This window comes from Prunus persica, chromosome G2, assembly GCF_000346465.2.
Source record: "Prunus persica cultivar Lovell chromosome G2, Prunus_persica_NCBIv2, whole genome shotgun sequence".
Taxonomy (NCBI): domain Eukaryota; kingdom Viridiplantae; phylum Streptophyta; class Magnoliopsida; order Rosales; family Rosaceae; genus Prunus; species Prunus persica.
Window position 1 is genome coordinate 29885369 of NC_034010.1, and position 26174 is coordinate 29911542.

At 38.1% G+C, this 26174-nt stretch overlaps 7 protein-coding genes across 16 annotated transcripts; 4 read left to right on the forward strand and 3 right to left on the reverse strand.

The window, feature by feature from the left end:
• Positions 856 to 7411, forward strand: LOC18785246 (endonuclease MutS2). Of its 3 annotated transcripts, none has more exons than XM_020557876.1 (21): positions 856 to 1205; positions 1301 to 1429; positions 1520 to 1687; positions 1787 to 1870; positions 2060 to 2110; positions 2462 to 2515; positions 2595 to 2677; positions 2836 to 2959; positions 3062 to 3121; positions 3342 to 3584; positions 3894 to 3974; positions 4108 to 4255; positions 4561 to 4688; positions 4850 to 4897; positions 5005 to 5135; positions 5371 to 5453; positions 5740 to 5843; positions 6083 to 6153; positions 6425 to 6708; positions 6807 to 7033; positions 7112 to 7411. In XM_020557876.1, exons 1-20 carry the CDS (start codon positions 951 to 953, stop codon positions 6959 to 6961), a joined length of 2484 nt encoding a protein of 827 aa, XP_020413465.1. In that variant the 5' UTR covers positions 856 to 950; the 3' UTR covers positions 6962 to 7033; positions 7112 to 7411. The 3 variants fall into 3 exon arrangements, with proteins under 3 accessions (XP_020413465.1, XP_020413466.1, XP_020413467.1); XM_020557877.1 differs by having other exon boundaries at positions 7143 to 7411; XM_020557878.1 differs by having other exon boundaries at positions 2839 to 2959.
• LOC18787151 lies at positions 8286 to 9819 on the reverse strand. The gene is made up of 2 exons (XM_007219952.2): positions 9449 to 9819; positions 8286 to 9186 (listed from the first exon to the last, which is right to left on the reverse strand). The coding sequence occupies exons 1-2, from the start codon at positions 9608 to 9610 to the stop codon at positions 8602 to 8604; spliced, it is 747 nt and encodes a 248-aa protein (XP_007220014.1). The 5' UTR covers positions 9611 to 9819; the 3' UTR covers positions 8286 to 8601.
• On the reverse strand, positions 10899 to 13647 carry LOC18786563 (probable ribonuclease P/MRP protein subunit POP5). Its single transcript, XM_007218480.2, has 5 exons — positions 13498 to 13647; positions 12619 to 12806; positions 12369 to 12506; positions 11673 to 11859; positions 10899 to 11331 (listed from the first exon to the last, which is right to left on the reverse strand). Exons 2-4 carry the CDS (start codon positions 12794 to 12796, stop codon positions 11711 to 11713), a joined length of 465 nt encoding a protein of 154 aa, XP_007218542.1. The 5' UTR covers positions 12797 to 12806; positions 13498 to 13647; the 3' UTR covers positions 10899 to 11331; positions 11673 to 11710.
• On the forward strand, positions 14268 to 17109 carry LOC18785119. Of its 3 annotated transcripts, none has more exons than XR_002270193.1 (3): positions 14268 to 14453; positions 15147 to 16545; positions 16612 to 17109. XR_002270193.1 is itself a non-coding variant. In XM_007220362.2 (2 exons), exon 2 carries the CDS (start codon positions 15152 to 15154, stop codon positions 15587 to 15589), a length of 438 nt encoding a protein of 145 aa, XP_007220424.1. In that variant the 5' UTR covers positions 14268 to 14453; positions 15147 to 15151; the 3' UTR covers positions 15590 to 17109. The 3 variants fall into 3 exon arrangements, 1 of the variants encoding a protein (XP_007220424.1); XR_002270192.1 differs by having other exon boundaries at positions 16728 to 17109; XM_007220362.2 differs by having other exon boundaries at positions 15147 to 17109.
• Positions 17385 to 19111, forward strand: LOC18786966 (thaumatin-like protein 1). The gene is made up of 3 exons (XM_007221059.2): positions 17385 to 18269; positions 18405 to 18669; positions 18774 to 19111. The coding sequence occupies exons 1-3, from the start codon at positions 17789 to 17791 to the stop codon at positions 18922 to 18924; spliced, it is 897 nt and encodes a 298-aa protein (XP_007221121.1). The 5' UTR covers positions 17385 to 17788; the 3' UTR covers positions 18925 to 19111.
• On the reverse strand, positions 19209 to 22281 carry LOC18787656 (DNA-binding protein BIN4). Of its 6 annotated transcripts, none has more exons than XM_020556683.1 (12): positions 21930 to 22281; positions 21776 to 21840; positions 21429 to 21566; positions 20972 to 21251; positions 20827 to 20888; positions 20693 to 20743; positions 20381 to 20498; positions 20195 to 20241; positions 20011 to 20037; positions 19836 to 19911; positions 19596 to 19738; positions 19209 to 19512 (listed from the first exon to the last, which is right to left on the reverse strand). In XM_020556683.1, exons 3-12 carry the CDS (start codon positions 21474 to 21476, stop codon positions 19408 to 19410), a joined length of 957 nt encoding a protein of 318 aa, XP_020412272.1. In that variant the 5' UTR covers positions 21477 to 21566; positions 21776 to 21840; positions 21930 to 22281; the 3' UTR covers positions 19209 to 19407. The 6 variants fall into 6 exon arrangements, with proteins under 6 accessions (XP_020412272.1, XP_020412270.1, XP_020412271.1 ...); XM_020556681.1 differs by having other exon boundaries at positions 21429 to 21663; XM_020556682.1 differs by having other exon boundaries at positions 21776 to 21844.
• Positions 22621 to 25706, forward strand: LOC18787480 (mitochondrial import inner membrane translocase subunit TIM22). The gene is made up of 6 exons (XM_007218769.2): positions 22621 to 23080; positions 23814 to 23929; positions 24660 to 24786; positions 25068 to 25216; positions 25316 to 25378; positions 25462 to 25706. The coding sequence occupies exons 1-6, from the start codon at positions 22793 to 22795 to the stop codon at positions 25499 to 25501; spliced, it is 783 nt and encodes a 260-aa protein (XP_007218831.1). The 5' UTR covers positions 22621 to 22792; the 3' UTR covers positions 25502 to 25706.

Below are 26174 nucleotides of genomic sequence, written 5' to 3' on the forward strand. Positions count from 1 at the left end.
TTTTTTTTTAAAACCAAAACAAACGTAGTTTTTTTAAAACAGCCTCCACATTATTCTTCCTTTTCGATTTTGTGCTGTGTTTGTTGCATTTGCGTATATATCTGTTATTAGCGTGATTGAGGTTATAAACACAAGACTAAAACTAAAACAGGACCAAATCATCAATTAAGAACTACTTACAATTGTAAAGAGAATTGTCAAGAGCAAAGAGACCTGGAGTTAACAAGGCCAGCAGCTGCATACTTCTTCTCTATCTACAAGTGCATCAAATCACAAGCCCGAAAAGAGCCCAACAATTCCACAAGTAGAGAACCAAGAGGATGAAACTTGATGGTCAGCGTCTAATCATCTCGACAGTTAGAAGATTCCTATCACCCAGAATGGCAACACAATCAGAAATCCAAACTCCGCTGCAATCTCTAAGCGAACTACCATAACCATTAAAATCGCGAGAGCCTCTCCTACGTCCATCATAAGCTTTCAACTTTAAGGCAAACCAATATTTACAGAGGCTTGTACCTCAAGAGGGTAGTAAGAGGAGGGAAAACAATATTTTCTTTTGAGCAATGAGAAAAACCCTGACAACCAAGGCTGCTTTTTTATACAATCAAGAATGCTTTTCCTGTTTCTTCTTTTCACTTGCACATCAAGGCTTCAGTTCGACCAGAGGGTGTGGGCTTGATGAGAGCCTGAATTTTACTTGCATATCAAGGTATAAACCCATCCCTCTATAACTATAAGCCCAGTTCCAACATTTGAACCGGGCCGTTAAGTTATTTGAAGCCCACTATAAGATCAGTCGGCCCTTAATCTAAAATACGGCTAGTCGGCAGCTACACCACACGTTGCCTGGTCGTCATCATCAGCATAATGGCGGCCTGAGGACAAACGCCGATAAATTGTACCCGCCAGTTGTGACCGTTGGTAACGGAACCCATAGACTGAGAGAAATGCTTTCTTGCGCAACGTTTGGAGTTGGCAACCCCATCGTCTCCCTCTCTCCCACTCCTCTTGCTACTCTTACTCTTACAAAGTTCAGCAACCGTGCTAATTTCCTCAAACGCTCCTCCATCTCCTCGGCTAATTACCAGTCCCACAAAATATCACAGGCCCACTACGACAGTCTTAGGGTTTTGGAATGGGACAAGCTCTGCGATTCCGTTGCCTCCTTTGCTCGTACTTCCTTAGGCCGCGAAGCCACTAAGGTACTCCTCCAACAAGCTCTTCATCTTCTGTCTTCTTCATTTGTTTTATATTGACATTGGTTCTGCTGCTGCTGGTGTAATACTGCAATACATAGGCACAGCTATGGTATTTGAATCAGACATACGAAGAAAGCCTCAGACTTTTGGACGAAACCAATGCGGCCGTAGAAATGCGCAAGCACGGTGCTTGCTCTCTGGATTTTAGCGGCCTCAATGTCGTTTTGGTAATCATCTAAGTTAATATCATTCCTTTCATGAAAATTTGATGACTTTGCCCACTGCCCACCTAACCTTTTGCTTTGTTGTGTTTGAAGGTGCAATCTGCCATACAACATGCTCGGAGGAGTTCACCACTGGATGGGAACGAAGCGTTGGCCGTTGCGGCGCTGCTACAGTGCGCAGAGGTTTTACAGAGTAATCTTAAAGTTGCAATCAAGGAAGATGCAGATTGGTACACACGTTTTATGCCTCTTTCACCAGTGGTAAACACAACATTGAGATTTGAATAAACTACTACCAATTGTTATTTGTAAGCATACAATTTAAATGCATTTGAATGTACTTTTAACTGTTTTGTGCAGATATTGGGATTTGTCATTAACCGATCACTCGTTAAGCAGATACAGCAAGTTATAGAGGAAGATGGCAGTGTTAAAGACTCTGCGGTTTGTTTCTGACTGTGCTAGTCTATATTTATTGTTTTCTTTCCCTTTCTAATAAATCTTTGCGTTTCTTCTTTGTGCTTCAATAGAAGTCTTTAGTTAACGTTATCTGATTGAATTTTTTTTTATAAATGTTCTATCTGTTTTCCCTGGATTCTTGTCTCACTCAAAACTTGTATTCCTTGTTTTTAGAGTCCTACTCTGAAACGATTACGCAATCAAGTTCGGACACTTGAGGGAAAGGTAAATTCCTACTTTTTTATTTTGTTTATGATCACTTCCTATGTACATTTAAGTAGACCATGAATTGCTTGGTAATATAGTGACCCTATCCTTAGTGGGTTTGAGTTGTGTGCCTTCTTGGTGGGTTTTACATGTTAGAGACGCATGTTCTAAATCCTATCACTTTAGGAGTTCTTTGATACTTTAAAGTACCTCACCCAGACACACTGTAAATGTTTTTCTAACATGTACTCTCATGCTTATTTAAAATGTAAAGTGATAGCTTTCAAATAGGCTATGGTTTTGAAATTATCATTTCTCTTCATTCTCATTCACAACTTATTCTTACAACCGCTTGCTCCTCCTGTTCAGATAAATCAGTTAATGAACAGCCTAATTAGGGATGACAGTGAAACACCCTCTCTGGTAAGAAGCTCAAGTTCAGAGATGTATTTCGTAGAATCTTCAAGATGATTTCCTAATTATTATACTGTCATTCGTTCAGGAAGTGAGTACTGTTGATGGCAGGTGGTGTATAAAATCCAGTGCTAGCGAACTGACAAGTTTTAAGGGTCTCCTATTGCCCAGGTCTGTTAAGTTTGTTGTATAACGTTTATCACCTCTGAGCATGCAAAGAACTCTTTATTTATTTTTTATAGGTCTTAACCAATTGGTGTGGCTCTCTCTCTCACTCACTCATCTCAGTTGTTGATTATTTCAATCCTGAAAGTGATATAATGTTATAGTAGTTCAGGCATAGAAAGCATCGTTGAGCCATTATCTGCTATCCCTCTAAATGATGAGTTGCAACGGACAAGGGCCCTAGTATCAGAAGCTGAGGCAGAAGTTCTCTTAATGTTAACTGAAAAGGTTTGTGGCTTTATGTGGTTATAACTCTTTTTATTCTGGCTATATAATCTTTTCCTTTTTTGGAAAAAAAAAATTACATTTATGTTGTGGTTTACTGCACAGATGCAAATGGATCTTGATAACATTGAACAACTATCAAACAGTATAATCCAACTGGATGTGGTAGGTTGCTGCCGCCATTTAATGATATCTTCTCATACTTCCCTTCCCTCCCCCCCCCTCTCTCTCTCTCTCTCTCTCTCTCTCTCACACGCACACGCACACACACACACATCTTATTCTTCAATGGGACTTATGGAATTGCTTTCTAAATGCCCTTGTGGTACTACTTTGTCTGCTTGTTTTAGTTGGCAATTCCTTAGCTTGGGCTGTTAACTTGTAGGTCAATGCCCGAGCAACTTATGGTCTAGCATTTGGTGGAACATGTCCCAATCTATTTCTACCAGGAGGGCTTGGCTCTTTCACTTCTGATACCTACTTATCAGGGAACAGACATCCACAACAATCCGATCCCTCAAAGAATGAATGGGTGTTGTATCTGCCGAAGGCTTATCATCCTCTACTACTTCACCAGCATAGACAAAATTTACAGAAGGCCAGGAAAGATTTAAAAATTGCCACTATGGTACTTATGCAATATCCATAACCTGGTGCCACTTTTTTATTATTAGTTTTTGTCTTATTCCAGTTCCTGAATAATGGTTCAGGATATATAATTAATTTAAATCGACGTTATTTTACTTTATTCTTTTAATAGAGTGGTCGTCTACTCCTTGCACAGGAGGAATTGCATTGAGGTGATTGCCACTTGTCGACAGTCATTGTTTTCTTCTCAAATATGAATCGTTGCACATATAGCTTGCTTCTTGACAAATGTATTTATATACAGTTCTTTGGTTACTTATCTTTTGGTTATTTTCCTTTTCCTTGTTAGGAAATCAAAAGAAAACTGCAAGGAGAGTATGTTACACAGAAAGCAGGAAAAAATATAGATATTTCATCCTTAGAGTTGAAGGTAATTTTTCTTAAATATTTTGATTATTCATAATATCAGGTGATAATAAATTCTTATCTCTTAGTATTCAGACATTCTATTTTTTGTTATACGACTATTCTGTTTTTAAGGTTATTTTACCTCTGTTTGGCAGGCTATAAAACTGGAACAGGTTAAACCAATTCCAGTTGATTTTTTCATAGCTCAAAAAACTCGAGTTTTGGTTATCACTGGCCCTAATACGGGGGGTAAAACCATTTGCCTAAAGACTGTAGGATTGGCAGCTATGATGGCAAAATCAGGTTTATCTGATATCTCTCAATTCTTTCAATCATCCTTTAAGCTCGTGGAGTTTTACCAGTAGTTTTACAAGCATACGTATGTTTCTGATGTAATTTAATTATTATATTTTATTAGTATCCTTATTTGGATAGGAAGCACTCATGTAATGTAATTCTCATCATTTTTCTTATCAATATGAGGTTCTTACACTTCGTCTCAGCTTGCTCTACAAGAGGGTAGAGAATATTCAGGGACTGAAGAATTAATCACAAATGCAATTCATCAAGTTGCGTGGCTTGTGACACCCTTTTTCTAAATATCGCAGGCCTTCATGTTTTGTGTTCTGAATCAGTACAAATCCCTTGGTTTGATTCAGTTTTTGCTGACATTGGCGATGAACAATCCCTGACCCAATCGCTTTCCACCTTTTCCGGCCACTTAAAACATATAAGTGTAAGAAAAAGAGTTATTTTGGAAAGTGTATCTATAAACATGACCAAGTACAAATGTAGAATAGTTAAAAACTTGATTGACTACAAGAATTTCGTGAAAATCTTTAACGTGTACTTTTATGATATGAAACATTCAACCAGTATCTCTACTGCATATTGCAGGACATCCAGTCACAGTCAACAAGTCATTCACTCGTACTACTGGATGAGGTGTGGTCAAATTGCCTTTTCTGGAATATGATATGTAACAAATTGTTACCAGAACAGAAAAGGAATTACAAATGAATACAGGTATCAACTCCTTTTGTTTTTGGTAGGTTGGTGCAGGAACAAATCCCCACGAAGGAGCAGCACTGGGGATGTCTCTATTGGAATCTTTTGCTGAAACTGGTGCTTTGTTGACAATTGCTACAACACATCACGGGGAACTCAAAACCCTGAAATACAGGTATTGGCATACAAGTTAAAGATGCAACTAATGAATTACTACAGTTCAATTGTTTAATACATCGAGTCTGGAAAAATAAGTGGTGGTTGTCAGACATTTAGTCAAAGTTGTTCTGCATGTGGTTTATTGAAGCCAAGTTTGCCCCATCTTCCTACTTAAAATCTATATGAGCCCATAGAATATCTACCCTGCCATTAAGTCTTGTTTTGTGTTGATGAGGTTGTTCCTTTGACAGCAATAACGCCTTTGAAAATGCATGTATGGAGTTTGATGATGTGAAGTTAAAGCCAACTTACAGGATTCTCTGGGGAGTACCAGGTCTTCATTCTGACAAACGACTTTAACTTTTGTTTTGCTTTTTTCCTTTTTAAATCTTTTCTCCCGAAGAGAGAGGAAGGGACGATCCATAATATATGCATCTCCATACGCAATTGAGTAACTGGTCTCTTTTCTGTTAGTATGTATTGCAATTTACTATCGTGTAAAAATTTGTTTAAAACACTTTTTCTCAAGCAACTAGTAGTCATTTGGTCTTCCGATCTGTTGTTACATTATATATTTATATTACTGCATGAAGACTCAAGGAGTGATATTTATGCTGCAGGGCGTTCAAATGCAATCAATATAGCTGAAAGGTTAGGACTACCTGGTAAAGTAGTAGATAATGCCCGCGAACTATATGGTGCAGCTAGTGCGGGGATAGATGAGGTAACATGCATAGATTTTATTACTGTTATATTAATTAATTTATATGTATCTCCTTATTTGTTAAGGAAAAACACTGTATGAACGGCAGAAAAACAAATTTCTGATATGTTTCTTTTATTCTTTTTCTTGCATTTACAGAGAAACTTTTTTATTATTCTTTTTTAAAATATATTATAGGCGTTCTTTGGATGGTTGTACTTAGTCATGCATAAAAATGCATCTGTTTATTCCCATGGCAGGTTATAATTGATATGGAACGGTTAAAGCAGGGCTTTCAAAAGCTTTTATATGAAGGACAGCATCATCTGATGTAAGATTTTTCTGCCCAGTTTAGATAATTCTGATGTGAACTTACTCTTAAAATCTTCAACAAAGAAAGAAAATTGTTAAAAACAGACAATAACATGAAAATGAGAGATGTCATAACTTAAATTTTAGGGCATCCAAGTTGATAAAATAAAATCCATGCAGAGGTTTTGGTAATAATCAATGCTATCTGTTAACAAAGTCAAATCATGCTGCATAGATAAATCTATGGCTACAGATGGTGCATTTATATCTGCTCATGCTTGTACTTGTAGGCTCTCAAGAGAGTCGTATGAGAAACTGTTGGTTGCCAAAAGGAAGACTATGGAACATAGTAATGATCAAAGACTTAGGAAAATGAGAGAAATATCTGAGGCTGCTGCAATGGCTCGTTCTATCCTTCACAAAAAAGTAAGACAGCACCGTGCATCTCTGGTTCAACCTTTGCAGCCTGCTTTAACGCATAAAAGCCAGCACAAATTGGAAACTAACAGTCAACGCACAACTGATGATAAACATCAAATGGAAAGAAGGAGTGCATCCTTTTTATCATCATCAGGTATTGAAAAACCAATGAAAACTTTTGAGACTCTCAAATCTCTTTGACAATCTGGCTGAGTTTTCAACTAAGAATGTCTTTCACTTCTTATATTTCAGAGAAGTTTGAGCTTCCCAAGGTTGGCAATGTGGTGTTTGTTTCTTCCCTTGGTAAGAAAGCGACAGTTTTAAAAGTGGAGCCTTCTAAAGAAGAAATCGTGGTTCAAGCTGGAAACATGAAGTTGAAATTGAAATTAGACGACATTAAGACGTGACTGTCAAGAATAGTTGCATGTGAATGCCATCCACGATGTCAACAGAAAGGATTTTTTCTTGCACATTAATGAGTAAGCATTCGTATTTTTGTTTAATTCATATCAAGCATGATTTGTTTCCATAGCAACTAGTCTCTTTCTCTCTTTCAGGTAGCATTATGTTGAATACCATTACCTGCAGTGCATTCCGTCGAACGAACATAACAATGAACAAGATTGAGGGCTTCATGAAAGTATTTGGACAGCTCATCACTCTAATCAAGCATGCTATTTAGGCGCACTATAATAAGTTGAAAATGCAGACATCTTGAAGATACGAAGAAACGGTGGGAGATACATCTTTTACTTTATTGTTTCATCGAATGACAGATTATGTAAACAGCATCCTGAGTAATATGAGATGTAATTGCTTCTTTTGATTATACATGATTCTATCCTCTTCTGCTGTTATGTTATCGTGAGAATATTTATTATCAGTAGCACTTGAAGTCTACATTAGCTGGAGAAGCTACTAGGACTTCCTGTCGCTGGCAGGATGGCTGAAGATGAAATGCTCCTTGAGAAGAAAAAAAGAAAGGAAAAGAAACTTTGCACACGGGCTACAGTTGGTGTTTGTTTAATGGACATTCGCGGGCCAAATCAGAGGTTAAAGACAGCCAAGACAGAGGGACAGAGAGCTCACAATTCTCTTGGAACTCAATTCGTTGAAACATGGCCCAACTTTTAAATGTCTTGATCGAATGGATCATGGATGGGACATGAAACTGAAAGATCTCTTTGTGAGGAAAATAAACTTTCTTGTAACGGGGATTTTGTGAGGCATCTTTATAACTGTGTTGCATCCACAGCATGTTTCCTGGCTTTGCTTTCTGTTTCTTCCCTTTAGTTTTAGGCGGCGTCTGGATGACGCCACTATACATATTATTGACTTTGCTTCTTATTAATCTATGAACTAAATGAATCACAAATCTTTTTTGTTTTTTGGCTAATGGGGCTATATGAATCATGAACCTTTCACAACCACCTTGTCAATGTCACATGTCACCTGCTTCACGAGAAACACTTATCCGAAGTGTTAGTTTTGTGCTTTAACTTTTGTCTCTTCCATCGAAAAGAAAAGGAAAGGGGAAGAACAAAAGCCTTTTTGTCTGTTTTGATTTATTAGTAATATCAACCATGAAGCCTGCTGAGCTACTTCCATGTGATTGATGCCTTTTTTTTGAGTGACTACGATATTTCAAGAATAAATAAATCTACCTGAACTCGGCATGATGTTGATTCGCATGGGACATGGCCAAACTTTGCTTCGTGCTCTTTGGAAATGTGTACGAACAAATGCCTTATTTAGACCAAATGATCTCACTGCATCGGCCCAAGATTCCTTACTAGAATAAAAGACGATAAGGCAGCAACAGATTCCTCTGTCTCTGTCTCTAAATATTATAACAGTAGCAGACCAGCAGAGCATAGCGTTCCCTAATGGTACTTTTATTTCAACTTACTGTGTTGTTACATCAACTTATTGGGCAATTCAATTCAACTTGTATTGAATCTGAACTGCTCTTTGGTTCAATACTTGTAGGCAGTTTTGTTACTATTCCTTTCTCTGCTAATGATGTTGTAATATGCTAATTAAAATGCTAACGATGTGGTAATGAAATGCCTTGTTCCTCATCCTTGTTAAGGCTGTTGTGCTCCTCCTCATCGGCAACCCCAACAACCCATCCAAACTGAAAGGTGACATCCAGGAAATAGAGCATGATGACCAAAACAAAGCAGGACACGAACATGGGAATGGGCCCAAAGATCCACAGAAACAGAGGGAAAGAGAAGTAGAAGGCACGGAGGCCCAAGGACCAGAAATAGCTGCCTCTGTTGACAGTGTTGGCGACATACTCTGCTGTGAGATAATGATGCTTGTGATGCGGTGACATCTTTTTGAAGGGGGCGTTGATGAGAATGCTCGCGTGGCTGTAGTATCTTATGGACTGCACATTGAACAGGAAAGCCACCAAGAAACAGACCAATATGGCAAAGAACTTGATGGAAAACGCGAGCTCGCTTCTGTTTCCGAAGACGAAAAACGCCTTTCGATCCTTGCTGCCACCTGTCATCAACACGGCAATGAGAGAACTGAGCATAATGGCCGTCGAGGCCAAAAGGGTCGATGCCATTATGTTGTTTCGCAGTGTCTGCACCGCAAGAACACCATTCTTTGGCGCATCCTGTATTTCATGCATGCCCAGAAGCAAATTGGTCAATAAGGAATTAGTCTTTATATCAATCAATCAATCATTCATGTTGGTTCTTTTAAAATTTCAAAGATAAATGATAGGTAAATAAGAGGCATCATTTTGAATCATCAAGAGGGATCGATCGATAGATCATTCAACATACAATAATATATGAACAGGAAGGAAAACACATATATATAATAAAAGAAGTGAAGTGATGGTGTGTGTTGGGTTGGGTTGGGTTGGGTTTTACCTCCATCATAGCGTAGACCCAGAAGCGGCGGTTGATGGAATTGATGCCGATGATGGTATTATTTGGTTGCATTATAATTCGATAGAGAAGCCAAAGGTGGTATGCCACCATAACTAGGAGGCCTGCCGGTACCAAAATGTAATCAAGAACTCTTTCCTGCATTTTTAATAATCAAAAGAAACAGAAAAAAGAAAGCCCTCTTTTAGTTTTCTTCTTCTTCTTCTTCTTCTTCTTCTTCTTCTTCTTCTTCTCCTTCTTCAAGGGAGGTTCAAAGAGCAAGGTAAGAAAAAGAGGGAGAGTCCAAGTGTAATACGGGTGTGGTTTTTGTGTTATGTTGTGTGGAGTGAGTGATTTGGGTGAATAAAAATTAGAAAAATGAGGTGGGTTTTTATAAGGCTATGTATGCATGTATGTATGTATGTATCTTCTTAACAGCCAGCCAGCTACACATGACATAGAGGAGATGGAGCGCTTAAAATGCGATTCATACGTGGAAATATAGAATTTTAGACGCATAAGGGTTGAGCCACGCCCACCACTAAACTCGGCAAATACAATTCACAAAGCAAACTGCGTTTGAATTTAATCAGGCTCAGCAAATACAATTCACAAAGCAAACTGTCTTTCTGCCTTTTGCCGCCCACCTTCAACAACATCAATGCTTAATGGAAAACAACCTGTGTCTGGTTTCTCATCATTATTAAAGGAACAGGGCACTACTAGTATCTTCCTCCCACATTGCAGAGTGCAGACTTTGGTATAAAGAAAATGGTTGGGGCAAGAACTTTCATGCGAAAATTCACAAAACATACATTCCATGAATATGTGCTATGCTATCTATCTATCTATTTCATTACCTAGAAAATATTGATCAGCACCAACCCACTTTGAGTTTGAGCATGTGAATCTATCTGGATATTTGAAGAAAATTACAGAGCCGTACGCCACTTTGAGTTTGCTCTCATGTCATGCAAATACGCACACATGCCTAATAAGCAAAGCACTTGAAAATCTCAAGCTTCATGAGGCAGGGCCAACTGGCCAAGAGGTGATATGATATCGAACTTCCAATTAGGCCCTAACTTATGTCATTTATAACTAACGTACACACTTAAATTAATTGTCATCAAATGCCAAATCCACATGGCTGATAAAAACCATTCTATATTATTCGGCTTCTCCGAGGATCATCTGGCAAGCTTCTCCATGGGAGAGGAGAGGTGACATTATCTTATGTAGTAGGTCCCAACAACATCAATTGATTCTTCGGAATGAAAAGATTCTAAAGGTATCAATCATTCACACAAAATAGATTCTAAAGGTTGCTACTTAAAATATTCCACCATACACCATCATTAGTGCTCACATAGTGCCCTTGTAACCTAACAACTCATAATTTATCTGAAATATTATAATCGTTACCATTTGAATTTCTAGCACAGAGATAACATAAACATAAAGCTGTTCTTACTTGCTGTATATATAAAATAAAAATAAGCTTCGCTTGTTGGATAGTTTTATACAAAATGAATTTTGCTACTTGCTTGATCGTCATCACAACAGAGTATGTGCAATACACGTACTTGTCCCCTCCACTAGTAAATAACACAAACCCGACAGCACAAGCACATATTCCCCAAGAAACTAGATAGATATATAGGCAAATCAAATACTTCCTCTGCCTAATCCACTACTTGATTTTACAACCACATAACCTTTCACACCTATTTAGAAGCAAATTTGATGTTCCTGCAAGCTTCCTCTCCTTTCAGCTTTCCTAACTTTTCAGGATTCCATACGAGCCACAGATTTGGCTGGATAATAGACGCCAAACACCAATGGAGCCAGGGCGTGGAGACGGGGAAGGAAGGCTCACCAAATTCCTGCAACATGTTCAACAAGAATGAGTTCGGGTTTTAGATAAAAAAGAAGACATAAACATCTACTTTATGTCTGCTACAGATCAACTCCTTCATTTTAAAGAGTTCCACCCCTTTCCAGATTCACAGTAAGAACCCCCTCTATGAAATATGAATAAGCAGATATTTTTATAAACTCAAAATCCCAACAGCCATTACTGACTGCTGATTGTGATCTATAACACCAGAAGCTCGTTATTACCGAGCAATAACAAGGCTCCATTTAACAACCAATATATACTTTTTCCATGATAGCCCATATATTAAAATTAATAATAATAATAAGATATAGGAACAGGACTTGCCATCTGAATAAGTATGTCACACCAAATGCAGTTGAACTTTAGTGCTCCAGGCCTTTGATCTTGTCAAGATAGTTCTGCATTTTTTGAGTATCTTGAGCTGAAAGATTAGATCCAACCGCAATCTTGTGCTGCTCAAATTTTAGTTCATCACACTTCAAGGCAGCTTTTTTACAAGCTTTGATGCTTCCTGATACAAAGTAAAAGAAAAGGGAAATGAAATGACTTTTCTTTGACAGATGAAAAACTCGGAAGAAAATAACGATGTGTCTTTGTTTTGACAGTAACATTAGAGTAGCTTGAGTATTTTGCAATGATAATGATGATATTCTATAAAGAAATGCACATTATCATGTAACACATATGTAACCTCTTAAGATGTCTCAAACAATGTTTGAAATAAGAATTGTGCTTTCTTCTACGGAAATAGTAATTCGCCAATCACCATAAAAGTTAAGCACAATATTTCTCCTTCGGCCAATAATCAAGCACAATGATTAAATAACGAAAACCCAAGAGTCAAAAACTTCCACATTTAAAGATGACACCTTGTTACATCTAAATCGCCCAAAAAAAAAAAAAGAATAACCTCTGCTTTAATATACTTGTTCTGAAAACTATGTAAGCCAAAGCTATGTTGGAGGAAAATAAAAGGCATCATCAGCATACAAGTTACTCTGTTGCAATTCTTTAACTCACCACTTAGGTCCAACAAATTAAATAGCACCGGGCACCCTGCAATACTCCTGACCATAGTAACTGCAGACCATACTTTTTGATATTCCTCCCTTGAAGCTCTAATGATACACAGCCTTGTAATGTCATTTACATACTTCACTGCACAAAAATTGGCTCAACAAAATTTACACTAGCCATTCTACTGAAAATTAGTTGCAAACGTCCATATAAACAATGAAGGAAACAATAATTACTTGGAACCATGACTTACCTAGGAATGATCCAAACAATGAAGCCAGACCACACTTCCCAAAATTTTCAAGAATGCTGTCTTTGATAGCGTTTGTAACATTATATGAGGTAATTATAACAGGATCTTTTCTCACCAGCTCTCTATTAGGATCCAAGATAACCTCCAATACCATATACCTATTCTTAAATCCCACCATGATCCTTTACCTGTTTACAGCACAACATTGGATCTATCAAATATTATGAATTTAAGATGAAAATATTGTATGAAAAGCAACCTAAACTGTGTTTTGAAACTCAAATTCAGCAAACAAGGAAATTTAAGGCGAAAAGAGGCACTAGAACCCAATAAGGAATAAGGATTGACAGAGCAACAAAATCCAAAAATTACTAGGAAGTACTGATTTCGTTAAGAATCCTGAAAACACACAGTTACTAGAAAACCTAATACGGAATGATAAGTCAACAAAGCCCAAAACTTACAGGAAAAATAAAGTTCAGATTTTGTCAAAAATCCTGGAAAAACACTGGGCTGGGCAGACTTTTAAAAGAACAAATCCAAATTTCTGATAAAAAATTATGAAAATCCTAATAATACATATAGAGCATATAGGCAGGCTATAGCTAAACAAAATTACACACTACACATCATATAGCATCAATCAGATTATTACACAGTGACACATATGAAGCATCTACAATAACAATTAGAGTAAAATATGTTTCTCAATTCGAGCAAACCTAAAAAAGTTGACAAGAATTGGATCGATCCATTACAAAGACTTAAATAAAACACAATCATTGACAAAGCAGATGTTTTTCCGATTCAGATTTTTACAAAGTTCACGACTTGCAACAAAAAGTAAATAATTTGAAGCAGAAAAAGAGATGAGCAGACCTAATAGTTGAGTCTGATACTGAGAGTTGAGAGCATAGATGAGTTACGCGCGTGGATTTGAAAACCCTAACCCTAGCAAACAGGGAGGACTGAAGAGCGAAGAGCGAAGAGCGAAGAGCAATGGAAGCAAGTCGGGTGGAGAAAGTGGTTCCGGGTCAAAAGCTCACAGCCCAAGAATAACTGGGCCGAGACTCGAAATGCCAATTTGGGCCTGGGAAGTCATACGCTCAGCGAAAATGACGGCAACGTGCCACATGGTGGTACGTTTAAAAAGTCATAGAGAGAGAGAGGGAGAGCGTTTGAATCGTTAAGAGAGAGAGACCGTTGGGGGTGGGGACCGGGGCACATGACAGTCCGAGTCACACTCTCTCCGACCTCGGGGTTCACATTTTTATTTTTTTTAATTTTTAATTATGAAAGAAAAAATAGAAAAATAGAAAAATTACTTGGATTATCCACATTTGTAGGTAAACCCTTCAAAAAGTCAAGTCCACTCGGGAATCGGGTCTTTTTTTTAATAGGGAAAAAATGTGGGGGGACGAATTTCACCCGCAATTGACCCGAAATTTCACTCGCATTTCATTTGGCATTTTGGCGCTTTGTGAGTTTGGGTCTGGGCTGGGTTGGGCTTTTGGATTTTTGTATCCAAACACTGTAACTACAATATCCTCTCTCCCAGTTCAACGTCAACTACCCCCCTTACCCCGTACCCCACTTTCTCTCTCTTTCTCTCTCTCACTATCTATCTATAAATACCCACCCCTCCTCTCACGTTTTCTTTGTTAGCTTGCTAGGCATTTTGGATAACGAGAGAAAGTTTGAGTCTTTGAGAGAGAGAGAGAGAGAGAGAGAGAGAGAGAGAGAGAGAGAAGGTGAGGAGTAGGTGGTGCTGTTGCTGTTTCTGGGTTGCGTGGAAGCACAACGCGTGTTGTTGTTTTTGACTTTTGGAAGCACAAGTAAGTCATTCTCTTCTTATTCTTGTTCTTTCTTTTCTCCTATTTGTCTTTCTAAATTTGATTTTGTTAGTGTTGTTTCAGATAGTTCTTTGCATGTGTTAGGAATGATCATGTAAATGAAAATATAAACGTTGTTTCTTGATTTTAGAGGAATAAAATTGTATAATTTTATATCCCACATTCATACATGTATCAGATCTGATGAAGAAAGTTATTTGCTGGCTTCATATGGGCCATGGTAAGTGTTGCTGTGATCTTGGGGATGCTAACAATGCTCTTTTATCCAAATAAAAATATTTTCTTTTGAGCAGCTTGGTTCTAAAAGACAAAAGAAATATAAATAAGATGTCTGTGGGACCATCTTTGTCAGGAAAACGTTATTAAGCAATATTTTTTTTAAAAAAGAATTTAAATGTGAGGATTTGATGTGATGTGAAAATATATGCGTGATCAATGTTGTACAATATGGTTAGAGATCCGGTATATATATATATATAAACAGAGTGTGTTCCTGAAGTTGAACAGTCAGGACTTTGTAGAAATTTCATGCAAGCATTTAGTTATTAAACAGATTCCATATGAAGCCTGGGGAACGAATTTCTACGTTGTGTTGGCATCTGTAGAACCTTTAGAGGCAAAGGCCTCCGAGAGTGGAATCTGTTCAATTGACTTTATTAGCTCATCAATTCGCAGTTGCAATGGAGGTGGATGGCAAATCTGTGGTAGCAGGACCTACGAATGTTATTTTTCTGTCGACTATTTTGGGCCGAGATGGGTCAACTTCTGTTCACAAATGTGACTGGAAATGCCAGAACGAGCATGTCTGCGCGAATATGTATTGCTGCAAGCTAACTGGACTCACTCACATCTGTGACAAAAACTGTGACCAGAGGATCCTGTATGATAACCATAGCTCCCTTTGTCGAGCAAGCGGAAAGATTTTCCCCCTTACACCAGCAGAGGAACAGGCCGTGAGAGGGGTCCGGAGGAAGCTTGAGTCAGAGAACTCTTCTGCAGACAGTTGTTCTTCTAAGCGCAGACGGGATGCCCAGTTCCATCCTTCTCCTTTCGAGAGATCCTTCTCTACAGTCAGTCTGATCTGCAGCAAAGTTGGAGATGGCATGGATATGAGCTAGAGTTATAAGATAAATGGAAGACTTTTATTGCTTATCTTTATCTTGTTCCTTTGAAACCTTTCCTTATTTTTCATTCGTCGAACGGACATGGATGATGAACTTGATGAGTACTTAAGTGGCGGACCTAATGTGTCCTACCCGTCTGTAGGAACAATCTATATTTGTAGTCCTGTTTACTGCAATTTAACTCAAACATTAGCTTGACTTAAACAAGGAATGTCAATTCGGGGGTTGGTCAGGGGTTGTTTAACTGCTTATGAATCTTGGATTTATGTTTCTTCTTGCTAACCTTACTGCTTCGAATGTGAGCTATATTCAGTACAGGGTGCTCTCAGGTCGTTTGTACGACTTGTGTCATGATTTAGCTGTGACTTTGTTGTCTTATCCCATTAATTATTTTGCCTTATTAGGAGCACTTCCTATTGATTTGCATTACATGATGGTTGTAATGCAGAAATGTAATTAATTATATGTAATAATAAGTGGTTCCCTTAGTTACTTCTTTATTTGGATCTGTACTATCTTTCATTTTTGTTTACTGCCGGTGCATGCAGCATAGGTTGTTGTTGAGTTACTCTGCCTAGTTTGGTACAGGTTACACAGGAATGATCTGGTTTTCACACCTTTGATTTATTTTCATCATCGTACTTTGTTATTAATTTATTTACTTTTGCTTTGGTTATTTGGGAGTATGGATCTGAAGTTAATGTCAATTTTGCAGGGCTTGAAGCATGTGCTATCGAGGAGACATTAAATATGCTTGTTAATAATGAACAATGTCTTATATTTAGAAATTTTCTGGTATGGCTTCTTATTTATTTTGTCTTTCGTTTTCTCATGTAGGTAATTGCATCACTTGTTGGCGAAGAAAGCTACACCTGGTGATGCTGACGAGTTTACCTGGCTGTCCTAAATATGTCATGTAGAAATGATTGCACATCAGAGAGACATGTTAGGTCAGTCAAGCTTTCGAATTCAAGTTCATTGATCCTTTCTGTTTGCCTTATTGGTGGGGAAAACAGAGCAATTTCTGCTCAGCCATCAACGCAAATTGCGCGAATATTCAGTTGCTTTTGAGCTCACACTATGTTCATCTGATCTTACGCTGGTGGTTGGTGCCCTCCTTTTTCCGTGGCAGGTCCAAATAAGTTGTGTTTGAGTTGTCCTGCCCATGGCCTATTTGGTTCGTTAATATTTTCCATGGAAGGCAAATCCTTTTGAGCTTGCATGTCTGAAAGTCACTGGGCTAAGCAAGCAATTAGGACCAAATTTGGCTGATTAGGTAGAAAGTGCATTGAAAGTTGTAACTAGGATATTCCGTGTTACTATATTAGGTCAGTTAATTTAGTTATAAGTACTGTTAAATTCAAACCCTTCTTATTCTAGAGGATTTTCGAATCTCTTAATATGGTGAAAGCCCCCTTCTGTTATAAATTTTGTGGTGATGCCAAGATATTTTGATTACTTTGGCATCATCCGTTTGTGTACATTATAGTAATTTCCTCTTAATTTTCCATTCATCTATTGGATAATTAATTAGTCAAAATGCTTGTGTTTCCTGTTGCTTGTTCTTTACTTTGATTCTGTTAATTCACATTATGGTATACACACAACACAAAGCTGTATTTAAATGATGGTGCAGCATTTACTCTTTAGCAAATGCCATTGTGCGGTGATACCTACTACGCCACGCTCGTGTTTTAGGTTACGTTAACCTCACTGATTCTGCCTCTCTGCAACTTCTCCTCGTACATCTTTAAAGGATATTGTTTTAAGTTTCTTTTGGAGAGAGAGAGAGAGAGAGAGAGAGAGAGAGAGAGAGAGAGAGAGCATTTAGCTTCCATTGTGTAATGTGTACTACTACTAATAAATCCGTCGTGTGCCATGCAATTGCAAAAGAAAGGAATCGCTTCTTAAAGAGGCAGGAGGCAGGAGGCAGGAGGCAGGCCATCCAAGATAAAAGAAGAAATGCTAAACCCAAATATGTCATCTTGTGGCCGAGAATTTCATCACAGCAACGTAACCCCTTGGATTTGTATTGTCACGCACGGCACACAATCCCTTCCCCTCACAGATTCTTCAAAATACAACAAATATGCTTAGATTGGTCGTTTCCTGTTATTCTCAACAAATTGCATAAATATATCCATTCCACCTGAAAAAGGAAAGGCTAAAAAAGCCAAACCTATCACCTACACAATGACACCTCAAACTTTCCCTTGTTTCCTTTTCATCCTCTTTCCCCTTTTCTTCTCTTTATCCTGTTCGTGCACATTCACTATAACAAACAACTGCCCGGATACCATCTGGCCAGGTACTTTAGCTGGTTCGGGCAGGCCCCAACTCCCAACAACTGGATTCCGGTTGGACTCTGGCCAAAGTGCCAGAATTCCTCCTACTCCAGAATGGTCAGGACGTATCTGGGCAAGAACAGGTTGCACATTTGATGAGTTGGGAGCGGGCACATGTCAAACAGGCGACTGTGGAGGAAGACTGGAATGTAATGGCAACGGTGCCACTCCACCTGCCTCACTCTTTGAGATAACCCTTGGCAATGGCAATGATAAAGATTTTTACGATGTCAGCATTGTAGACGGCTACAATCTACCCCTTATCGCTTCTCCACGCGGCGTGTATGGTGCCTGCAATGCTACTGGCTGTGCTTCAGATATCAACATAGGTAAGGCTTCGAATCTGATCATGCTCCAACATACACAAGTCTTCGATTTTCAGGACACATTTTGTTATATGCTGAACCAAGTTGGTCACCAGATGCTTCAAATTTTTAAAATTGAAACGAAAAAAACTGTTGCAGGTTGCCCAAAAGAGCTTCAGGTGGTGGGAGGTGTAAACGAAGGGAGTGTGGTTGGGTGCAAGAGTGCCTGCGATGCATTTGGTTTGGACCAATACTGCTGCAGTGGACAGTTTGCTAACCCAACAACATGCCAGCCTTCCTTTTATTCAACCATTTTCAAGCGGGCTTGTCCAAGAGCATACAGTTATGCTTTTGATGATGGCACAAGCACTTTTACATGCAAAGCCTTTGAATATGCCATTGTTTTCTGCCCTAACGGCAACGGGTACACTTTTCATCCCATCATCACTCAAACAAATTCAACTCTAATTTTTATATGAAGCCACCATAAAACTCTTTTCTGTCCAATGAAATATATTTTTGATACAGGACGACACAACCGGATGATTCGTTAGCTCCTCCAAGATATCAAGTGCCTGGCAGTGAAAAGGTTGTGCGGCAGATGGTTTCTTCTTCAAACATGCTCTTACCGATTCCGTCACTAATCCTTCTTCTCATCTTCTTCTACATACTCTCTTGAAGGTATGAAATTAAGTACATGGGGACAGAAGGTTTGAAGAAACAAAGAATTTGAAATTTTATTTCGAAGAGGAATTAAGAATGTATTAGATAATTCATTCAGGCACGCCAAAGTGCATTGAAATGTTGGGGATCAATTGACTTTAGAAATATGAAAGGAATCCGAAGCCTTTAGTACATGAAAGGGGTCAACGACATGGTTCTAAGCATGACGTTTATGATTCATGACGATATAATCATAAAGATCCTGGCTCAGTTAATTGTAGGCAAAGGCAATCCACAATAATGTAAAATATTGTACGTAACCACGAATCTGCGTATGTTAAATTTTCAGAATATTGGCCACCAATGGCCATCATTATACAATAATCTGTCACTAAATAATCCTCAATCAACTCTACTTTCGTCAATATGAGAACTAACATCTAGTTACTGATTTATGATTTGTTGCAGTAACAAGAAATGATAAACAAAACTGTACGCCTCATTTTTTGCTCTTGGCTTTCTTGGAAACTTGAGTTTTCTTTCTTGCTTTCTTCGTTGGCTGTGGCTTCCCTCCAGCAGTTTTACCCCTCTTCCTTACAACAGTCTGTAGACAAACAACTTAAAATCATTGAAGATTAATTTACCCCAACAAAAATTGTAAAGGAAATTTAAGGTTCATAAACGTACCAATGCTTTCTCAGCTTTCCCCTTGGTTTTCCCCTTAGTTTGTTCTTCAACATCCTCCTCGTTTTGATTAGTTTGATGCAGAATGGCTTTAGGAAGTTTGTCAGTTTCATCTTCTGAATCAAATGAGAAACCATCTAGGGTTCCTATACATTCAAAATGACGAGTTGTTTTTAAGAAACATACAAAACAAAAATAAAGAAACTGCCATCACAACAAAATCCCCTTGGAAAATTCTCTAACCTTCAACCATTGTTTCAGCTTCATAAACATTTGATTGTGGTTTCAGCTGAATAAAGTCATTCATGATAGCTTCAATCTGCTCAAAGAATATACAATTCAAAGTTTAGTTAACATTTCTTTTTTCTTCATAAAATCCTGCATTTTTTCAGCTAATCTAACTAAATGATTAACTAACCTTTGCCTCTGATTGACCAAAGCTAACCTGGACAAGAAAAAATTTGTGTCATGTCGAATCCTTATTATTTAAAATGTAATTTCATTAGTAATAGAGGAGAAGATATCTGATTCCTACAAAGTAATTACATAATTAAGGACATGATCCCCAATGTTAAAATTGTAAATGGAGACATATAACTTACAACACAAAATGTCCTGGAAGGAACTATTGTTGTTTTGTATACGGTACCTGTAATGTTAAACAAAAAAAGCAAACCAATCAGATGTAGGCAGCTAATACGGAAACATGCAGCACAATAAGTTGTACTGGCAAAGCTAAACAACCAGCGCATTTGTCTACATGATAAAGAGATATGAACAAGACATGCCTTTCAAATCAAGGTACATTTCCCGATTTGCAGATTTAGAATCTGAAATTATTACCCGTCCTACAGCACCCATATCACCGCTCAAATCTATTGAATTTCCTTCACACTCAACAAGTGCCTGCACAAAAAGCAAATCATTTATTTAATCACAGGTTTCTCCTCCCCCCATTCTTTTTTCAAGGGAAAAGAACTGGTCAGTTAGAACACCAAGCTATTGAACAATATCTTTTCAACTTAATTTATTTCTTCTGTTAAGAACAAGATCTTGATAACTATAGATACAAGCTACAACCAAGCAATTTGTTGTTGTACCTTTGAACGTTGGACTTTTTCAGAGAGCACCAAAGGCAACTTCGAGGATACCTGCAAATTACATATAACCAAAGCAACTCATTATGGAAAAGATTATATAGGCAATCATCATTGCTTCTATAGATTACTCTTACATGAGGCTCAACAGGCTTGTCGGATGCTTCTTCCTCTGCAACTTCCACATCACCACAATTTCCTGAACAAAATTTCTCTCTTAAAAAAGTCTCTGAACATCGTGATCAGGGAAACCAAAATTTTCAACCAAAGCTTCTGTGTTACCTTCTTCCTTGGGTTTGTCTGTTTTCTTCTTTTTCAGGGATATTTGATCTTCTACGTTTTTCCCTTGTTTCGGAGAGTTGCTTTTTAATCTCTTTTTTGATGGAGACTCTGCAACAGATTTCGTAAGAGTTTTATCTAAACCCTCATCTTCATCGGGAATTTTAGAAGATTTAGGTGGAGACAATACGTGGCAATCAGATTGATCGTCCCCTGAAGGAACACCATTCAGTGAAGACTCGGAATCTGACGATAATGACACCGTTGAATGAGTTGGTGGTACCTGAAAACAAAGAAAACCTTACACTTAGCATCCAGAATAAATAAATAAAGTTGAAGGAAAACACAAGGCTGCAAAGTAATTTTAACCATTGAAATGCATCAAGACCTAACCATCAGATCAGACCATGGAATATATAGCCCAGCAAAAGATAAATGAAATGATTCTTCTTCAAACTACCTGGAAAGAGCGCAGCCAATCTGGAGACTCCTCCCTCGAGGTGCTCATTCCTGCTGGCTGCTCGAAAGTAATATATTACTTAATTTGATTGCAAGACCGAGTCTGGGTCAACCAAATACGTCATTCCTCGTCTTACCCCTTCTCGCATGACAAATTTTAATGCATTTCAAATGATTATCATACAGAAGAAAGAATCAGCACCTATGCTCTTAAGATGTTTGTAAAAATGCCAAACCTACAAATCAGAGAGAGACTTAGAGCAGAAACTAGAATTGCGGATCTGATATCGAACATTTCACACTCTCAAGCAAAATACAAGTTTCTGTCAAGTATAACGAAGAAGGTACCGGAATATGAGAGGTCGACTGCGCAAGAACGAATTGGACGGCTGCTAGCCTCCTACAACAAGTGCCTGACTATGAAATTAAACTGAGTGTGATTTGCGCCAAATATGATAATTAACCACCGTACCGCCAAACAAAAGAAAAACGCGGGACTTACAAAACTAAATAAATATTTTTTTTTCTTCGATCGGCTGATGTTTATTGCGAACCACACTGTTCCGCTGCGGAATTGTGTGTGCCGCTGCCTGCTATAATATCTCCCCTTTGTTTTCGGTCCTGCTTATGACACGCACAAAATTATTGGGCCTCAACCTGGGCTGCCGTTGCACGGCATAAGGGTCATATTCTGTTAATTTTGTGTGTTTTGGGCCTTGAGCCTTCCTACCTATAACCAAAAACAAAACAATTAAAAAATAAAAAAAAGGGAAAAATAATAAATATTTGCAACAAAATTCATCTCTCAACTAGAGAAAATTGATACATACATGGACTTAGTCGAGTTTATTAGAGCAGATGTGCTCTCAATTTTGCACCGAATTTGAATCCTCATTTCCGTAGTTTATATTAGATTCAAGTAGAATATAGTTTATATCAAAAGAAAACAAAAAACTTGAAAAAAAAAATGATGATCATTCAACCACAAATACAAAATGATGTAATGACGTTCATATCCGTATGCAAAATATATATATCCAATTTAGCTTATTCTAGGTACTTTATGATATAATTATGGATTGATTTGCTTCCATAAAATGTCATGGGTAAAATTTTAGATTATTATTTTAATTAAAATTGCGAGTATAATATATTGTTGCTGAATTTGTAAATTATAAAAATATGTTTATCAAATAGGTCAAATGTAGGAACTTAGGAGGTTGAATAAAATACAAAGAGGGAAGAAAAGAAAGAAACTTCGTTATCCATTAGCCTCACACACCCTAGTAGTACGCGCTCCAAATAGTGCTGGAGAACAGAAGAGAAGAAGAGGCAGAAGCAAATTGAATTGGGAAGTGAAAAGAAATGCAACAAGGGAAACAGGGAGTTATGGTGATACCTCAGCAGAACCAAAACCCAATAGAGCAGTTGCAGGCTCGGTTCAAGGAGCTAGAGAGTGGGTTCAAGGGTTGGTTGGCCAAGCAGTCTTTGCCTGTGGAGGCAGCCGTCGTCACACTCACAAGCGGCGCACAGGGCGCTGCCATCGGTGCCTTCATGGGTACTCTCACCAACGACGTTTCTTCCTCTCTTCCCACCCCTCCTCCTCAGGCCGGCCTCAACCCTCAAGCCATGGCCTCTTTCAAGCAAGCTCAGGTCTTCCTCTCATATTATAGTTTTTTTTTTTCGTCTGTATTACAAATTACCTATGATTGGATTGGATTGGATTTCTATAGGGAAATTTTTGAGAAAAGTTGAACCTTTATCATAACCCCTTCAACCCCATTTGGCATTTGGATTACATTATAATCCCAATATTTCATTCTTGTTTCTATCAATTTTCTGTAATCAAACACGGGCAAAGTTTATTTCACGGGAATAAATTGTTCTTTTGTTCTTTGACGTTGCTTACCGTGATTACTTTCAGTGCTGGAAAATCTTGGCTTGGTTGAAACCTATAATTCTTCAAATATGTGGTTTTCAGATAGGATCGAAGTATACAATTAGTAAGCAAAAAATGATGCAATTAGTCAGCTCAAAGTTTAGAACTTTTCCCTCCTCTTGTTGACTTTAAACTCCAATTTGATTACTTTTCACATTTTTTAGTTTTAATTTCTTGTGTTGTTTAAGCTTTGAAAAGTTCTTATGTTTTAAGGATTTGTTGAAGGGGCACAGTTTTTTCATTTCGTCATTTATGTTATTATGAACTCTAAAGTTTGTAGTTAAGGAAACCTATCCCATGCTTTAATTGTAACCTAATTAAACAGAAAACATGTTCCCTCACTATGATCTCAGATTAATTTGAAACATGGGTAGTGTTTGAATTAGTTGTCGTGGTTACTTGGTGGAGCAGTTCTGTTGATATATGCAATGTTCACTTTGATTGTAGGCCCTTGCTGGGGGTCCCTTGATACAAGCTCGCAACTTTGCTGTTATGACTGGTGTCAATGCCGGCATATCCTGTGTCATGAAAAGATTGAGAGGCAAGGAGGATGTTCAATCTAGGTGAGCCTATTCTTTCCTCCGTATTGATTATGATATCCCAATCACAATTAGTTAGTGTTATGGTTGAACTGAGTCTGGCTATTAATTTTGATTGCTTCAGTGAATCATTCTAGGTAGAAATTAGCACAATTTCTTCACGTTCAATCTTCTGAGATTCACCTAAAATTATATAAGTTGTGAAACAATTTTAGGTTAACCCTTCTTTTGAAATTTATCCTATCACCTTTTAGACATCGCCTCGATGCCTTTATGTCTGTGTATAGGTCATTTGAGGAGTAAGAAACAGACTTTTGTGAATTTTTTCCTTTGGTCCACTTATGGAAAAGGGAAACTTATTGGCTCTCTGTGTTTCATAGAGATCATAGTTCTAAGGCAGAATTTCTGAGGTACTCCCTGAAACTGCATATGCTTTTTTTTTTTGGTCCCAGAGCCATTTTGCTATTTGGTTCATTCTATGAGCGTTAGATCTGGATCTCTTTCTTTTCTTCCTGATTTTATATGTTCTCAGGGAAATCTTCCATCTATTTGTGTATGTCCCACCCTCCCCCCGCATTTTTCTTTTACATAGAAAAGTGTCTTTCTGTATCTATAGGTAGATCATATATCAAATTGTTCTTCATAATATCATACCTGCAATGCGCAAGTAGTATAGATTTCATTTATTTTTAATATTGATAGGCGTGTTTTTTTGGTTTTACCACAACCTTATTGTTATTCCCATGTACTGCAGCATGGTGGCTGCTTTTGGTTCGGGAGCCCTGTTTTCACTGGTGAGTGGCATGGGCGGCCCCAATCAAGCAGCAAATGCAGCCACTTCTGGACTTTTCTTCGCACTAGTTCAAGGTGGACTTTTCAAGGTGAGCCTGAACAAGATCTAATTATCATTTTGATAGTAGGTAAAGTGTGTTCATTTTTCTAGTCCCTAGCTGTACTTGATTGCATTGCAAGCTTTTAGGAGACATCAAAGCGAACAAGTCCTTTTTAAGACAAGGAGACAGCTGAAGATTTGGAACTAACATTTTTCATAAACACCCAACTATAAATGAATCTATATGGGGTCTCGTGCTAGTACTCTGAGTCACTGATTTGGTGCTGGTTACTTATTTGCGCTGACAACACTTTCACATGGTTGATGCAGTTGGGGCAAAAATTTTCTCAACCACCAACTGAAGATATTTACTACTCTAAAACAAGGAGCATGTTGAGTAACCTTGGCCTCCAGAATTATGAGAAGAATTTCAAGAAAGGGTTATTATCAGACAACACTTTGCCTCTGCTCAACGACAGGCAAGTAACAGGCTTTTCAAATTCTTTCACCCCCATAGTCTCGTAAAGTCACTTTGTATATGTTTTGATGGCCTTCCTTCCATTTGTGATGCATTTCAGTGCACTGAGAGACGTGAAAATCCCTCCTGGACCAAGGCTTCTCATTCTTGATCACATTCAGAGGTCTTACTCCTGCTCCATAAATAGTTATATTGCCTCCTTGAACTTCTGAGTTTATCTCACTGGTGATTAATTTTTGATTTCAGGGACCCTGAGATAAAAGAGAGGCGAGGATTTAGTAGTTGAAGTGAACTGCCTATTGTCGATTTAGTCTGCTTGGCCTTCCTGAAGAACCCCTTCTTTCTCCAGTTAAAACCTCAGTAGACTCATTTTCAGTTGAGATAATGTCATTTTGCTGTCAACTGTGTTCTTAATATTCAACCGCTACAATTTGCTGGATAAAATAATGATGGCATGATTTTGGTATTTATGGAAATTCATTTATTTGCAATCCTGAAGATCTATAGGAACTCTCCTTCAAGCATGCCAACATGATTGCACAAGTAACAATTCATAAAAGTAAATTCAAGAGTGGGGATTTATTTGTTCCAGAAAGGCAACCCAGTGATCAATTGCCAGATTTGTATCGTACGCACGAGAATACCCGTACTTGATATCTTGGATGCACGATGCGAGCGGACCTTACATTACATGTGTAATAAGTAGCATGCAGATACAGCAGAGCATTACACATAGACTTTGGACAGATGTAGCTTCACATGGCAACCATTCTTCTTTGTAATCTTGCAGATGTGATGTGATTGCAGTGTAGCTTCACCTTCACGTTGCCCTTGTCCCGTGGCCTTCCTTGGCGAATAGTACTACGAAGTTGGAAATTAACGTGAGGTGCCTAATTGCGGATAAATTCTTCCTTGATGTGAACAACGTGACACCTCCGCGTTGTGTTATAATTTGAATT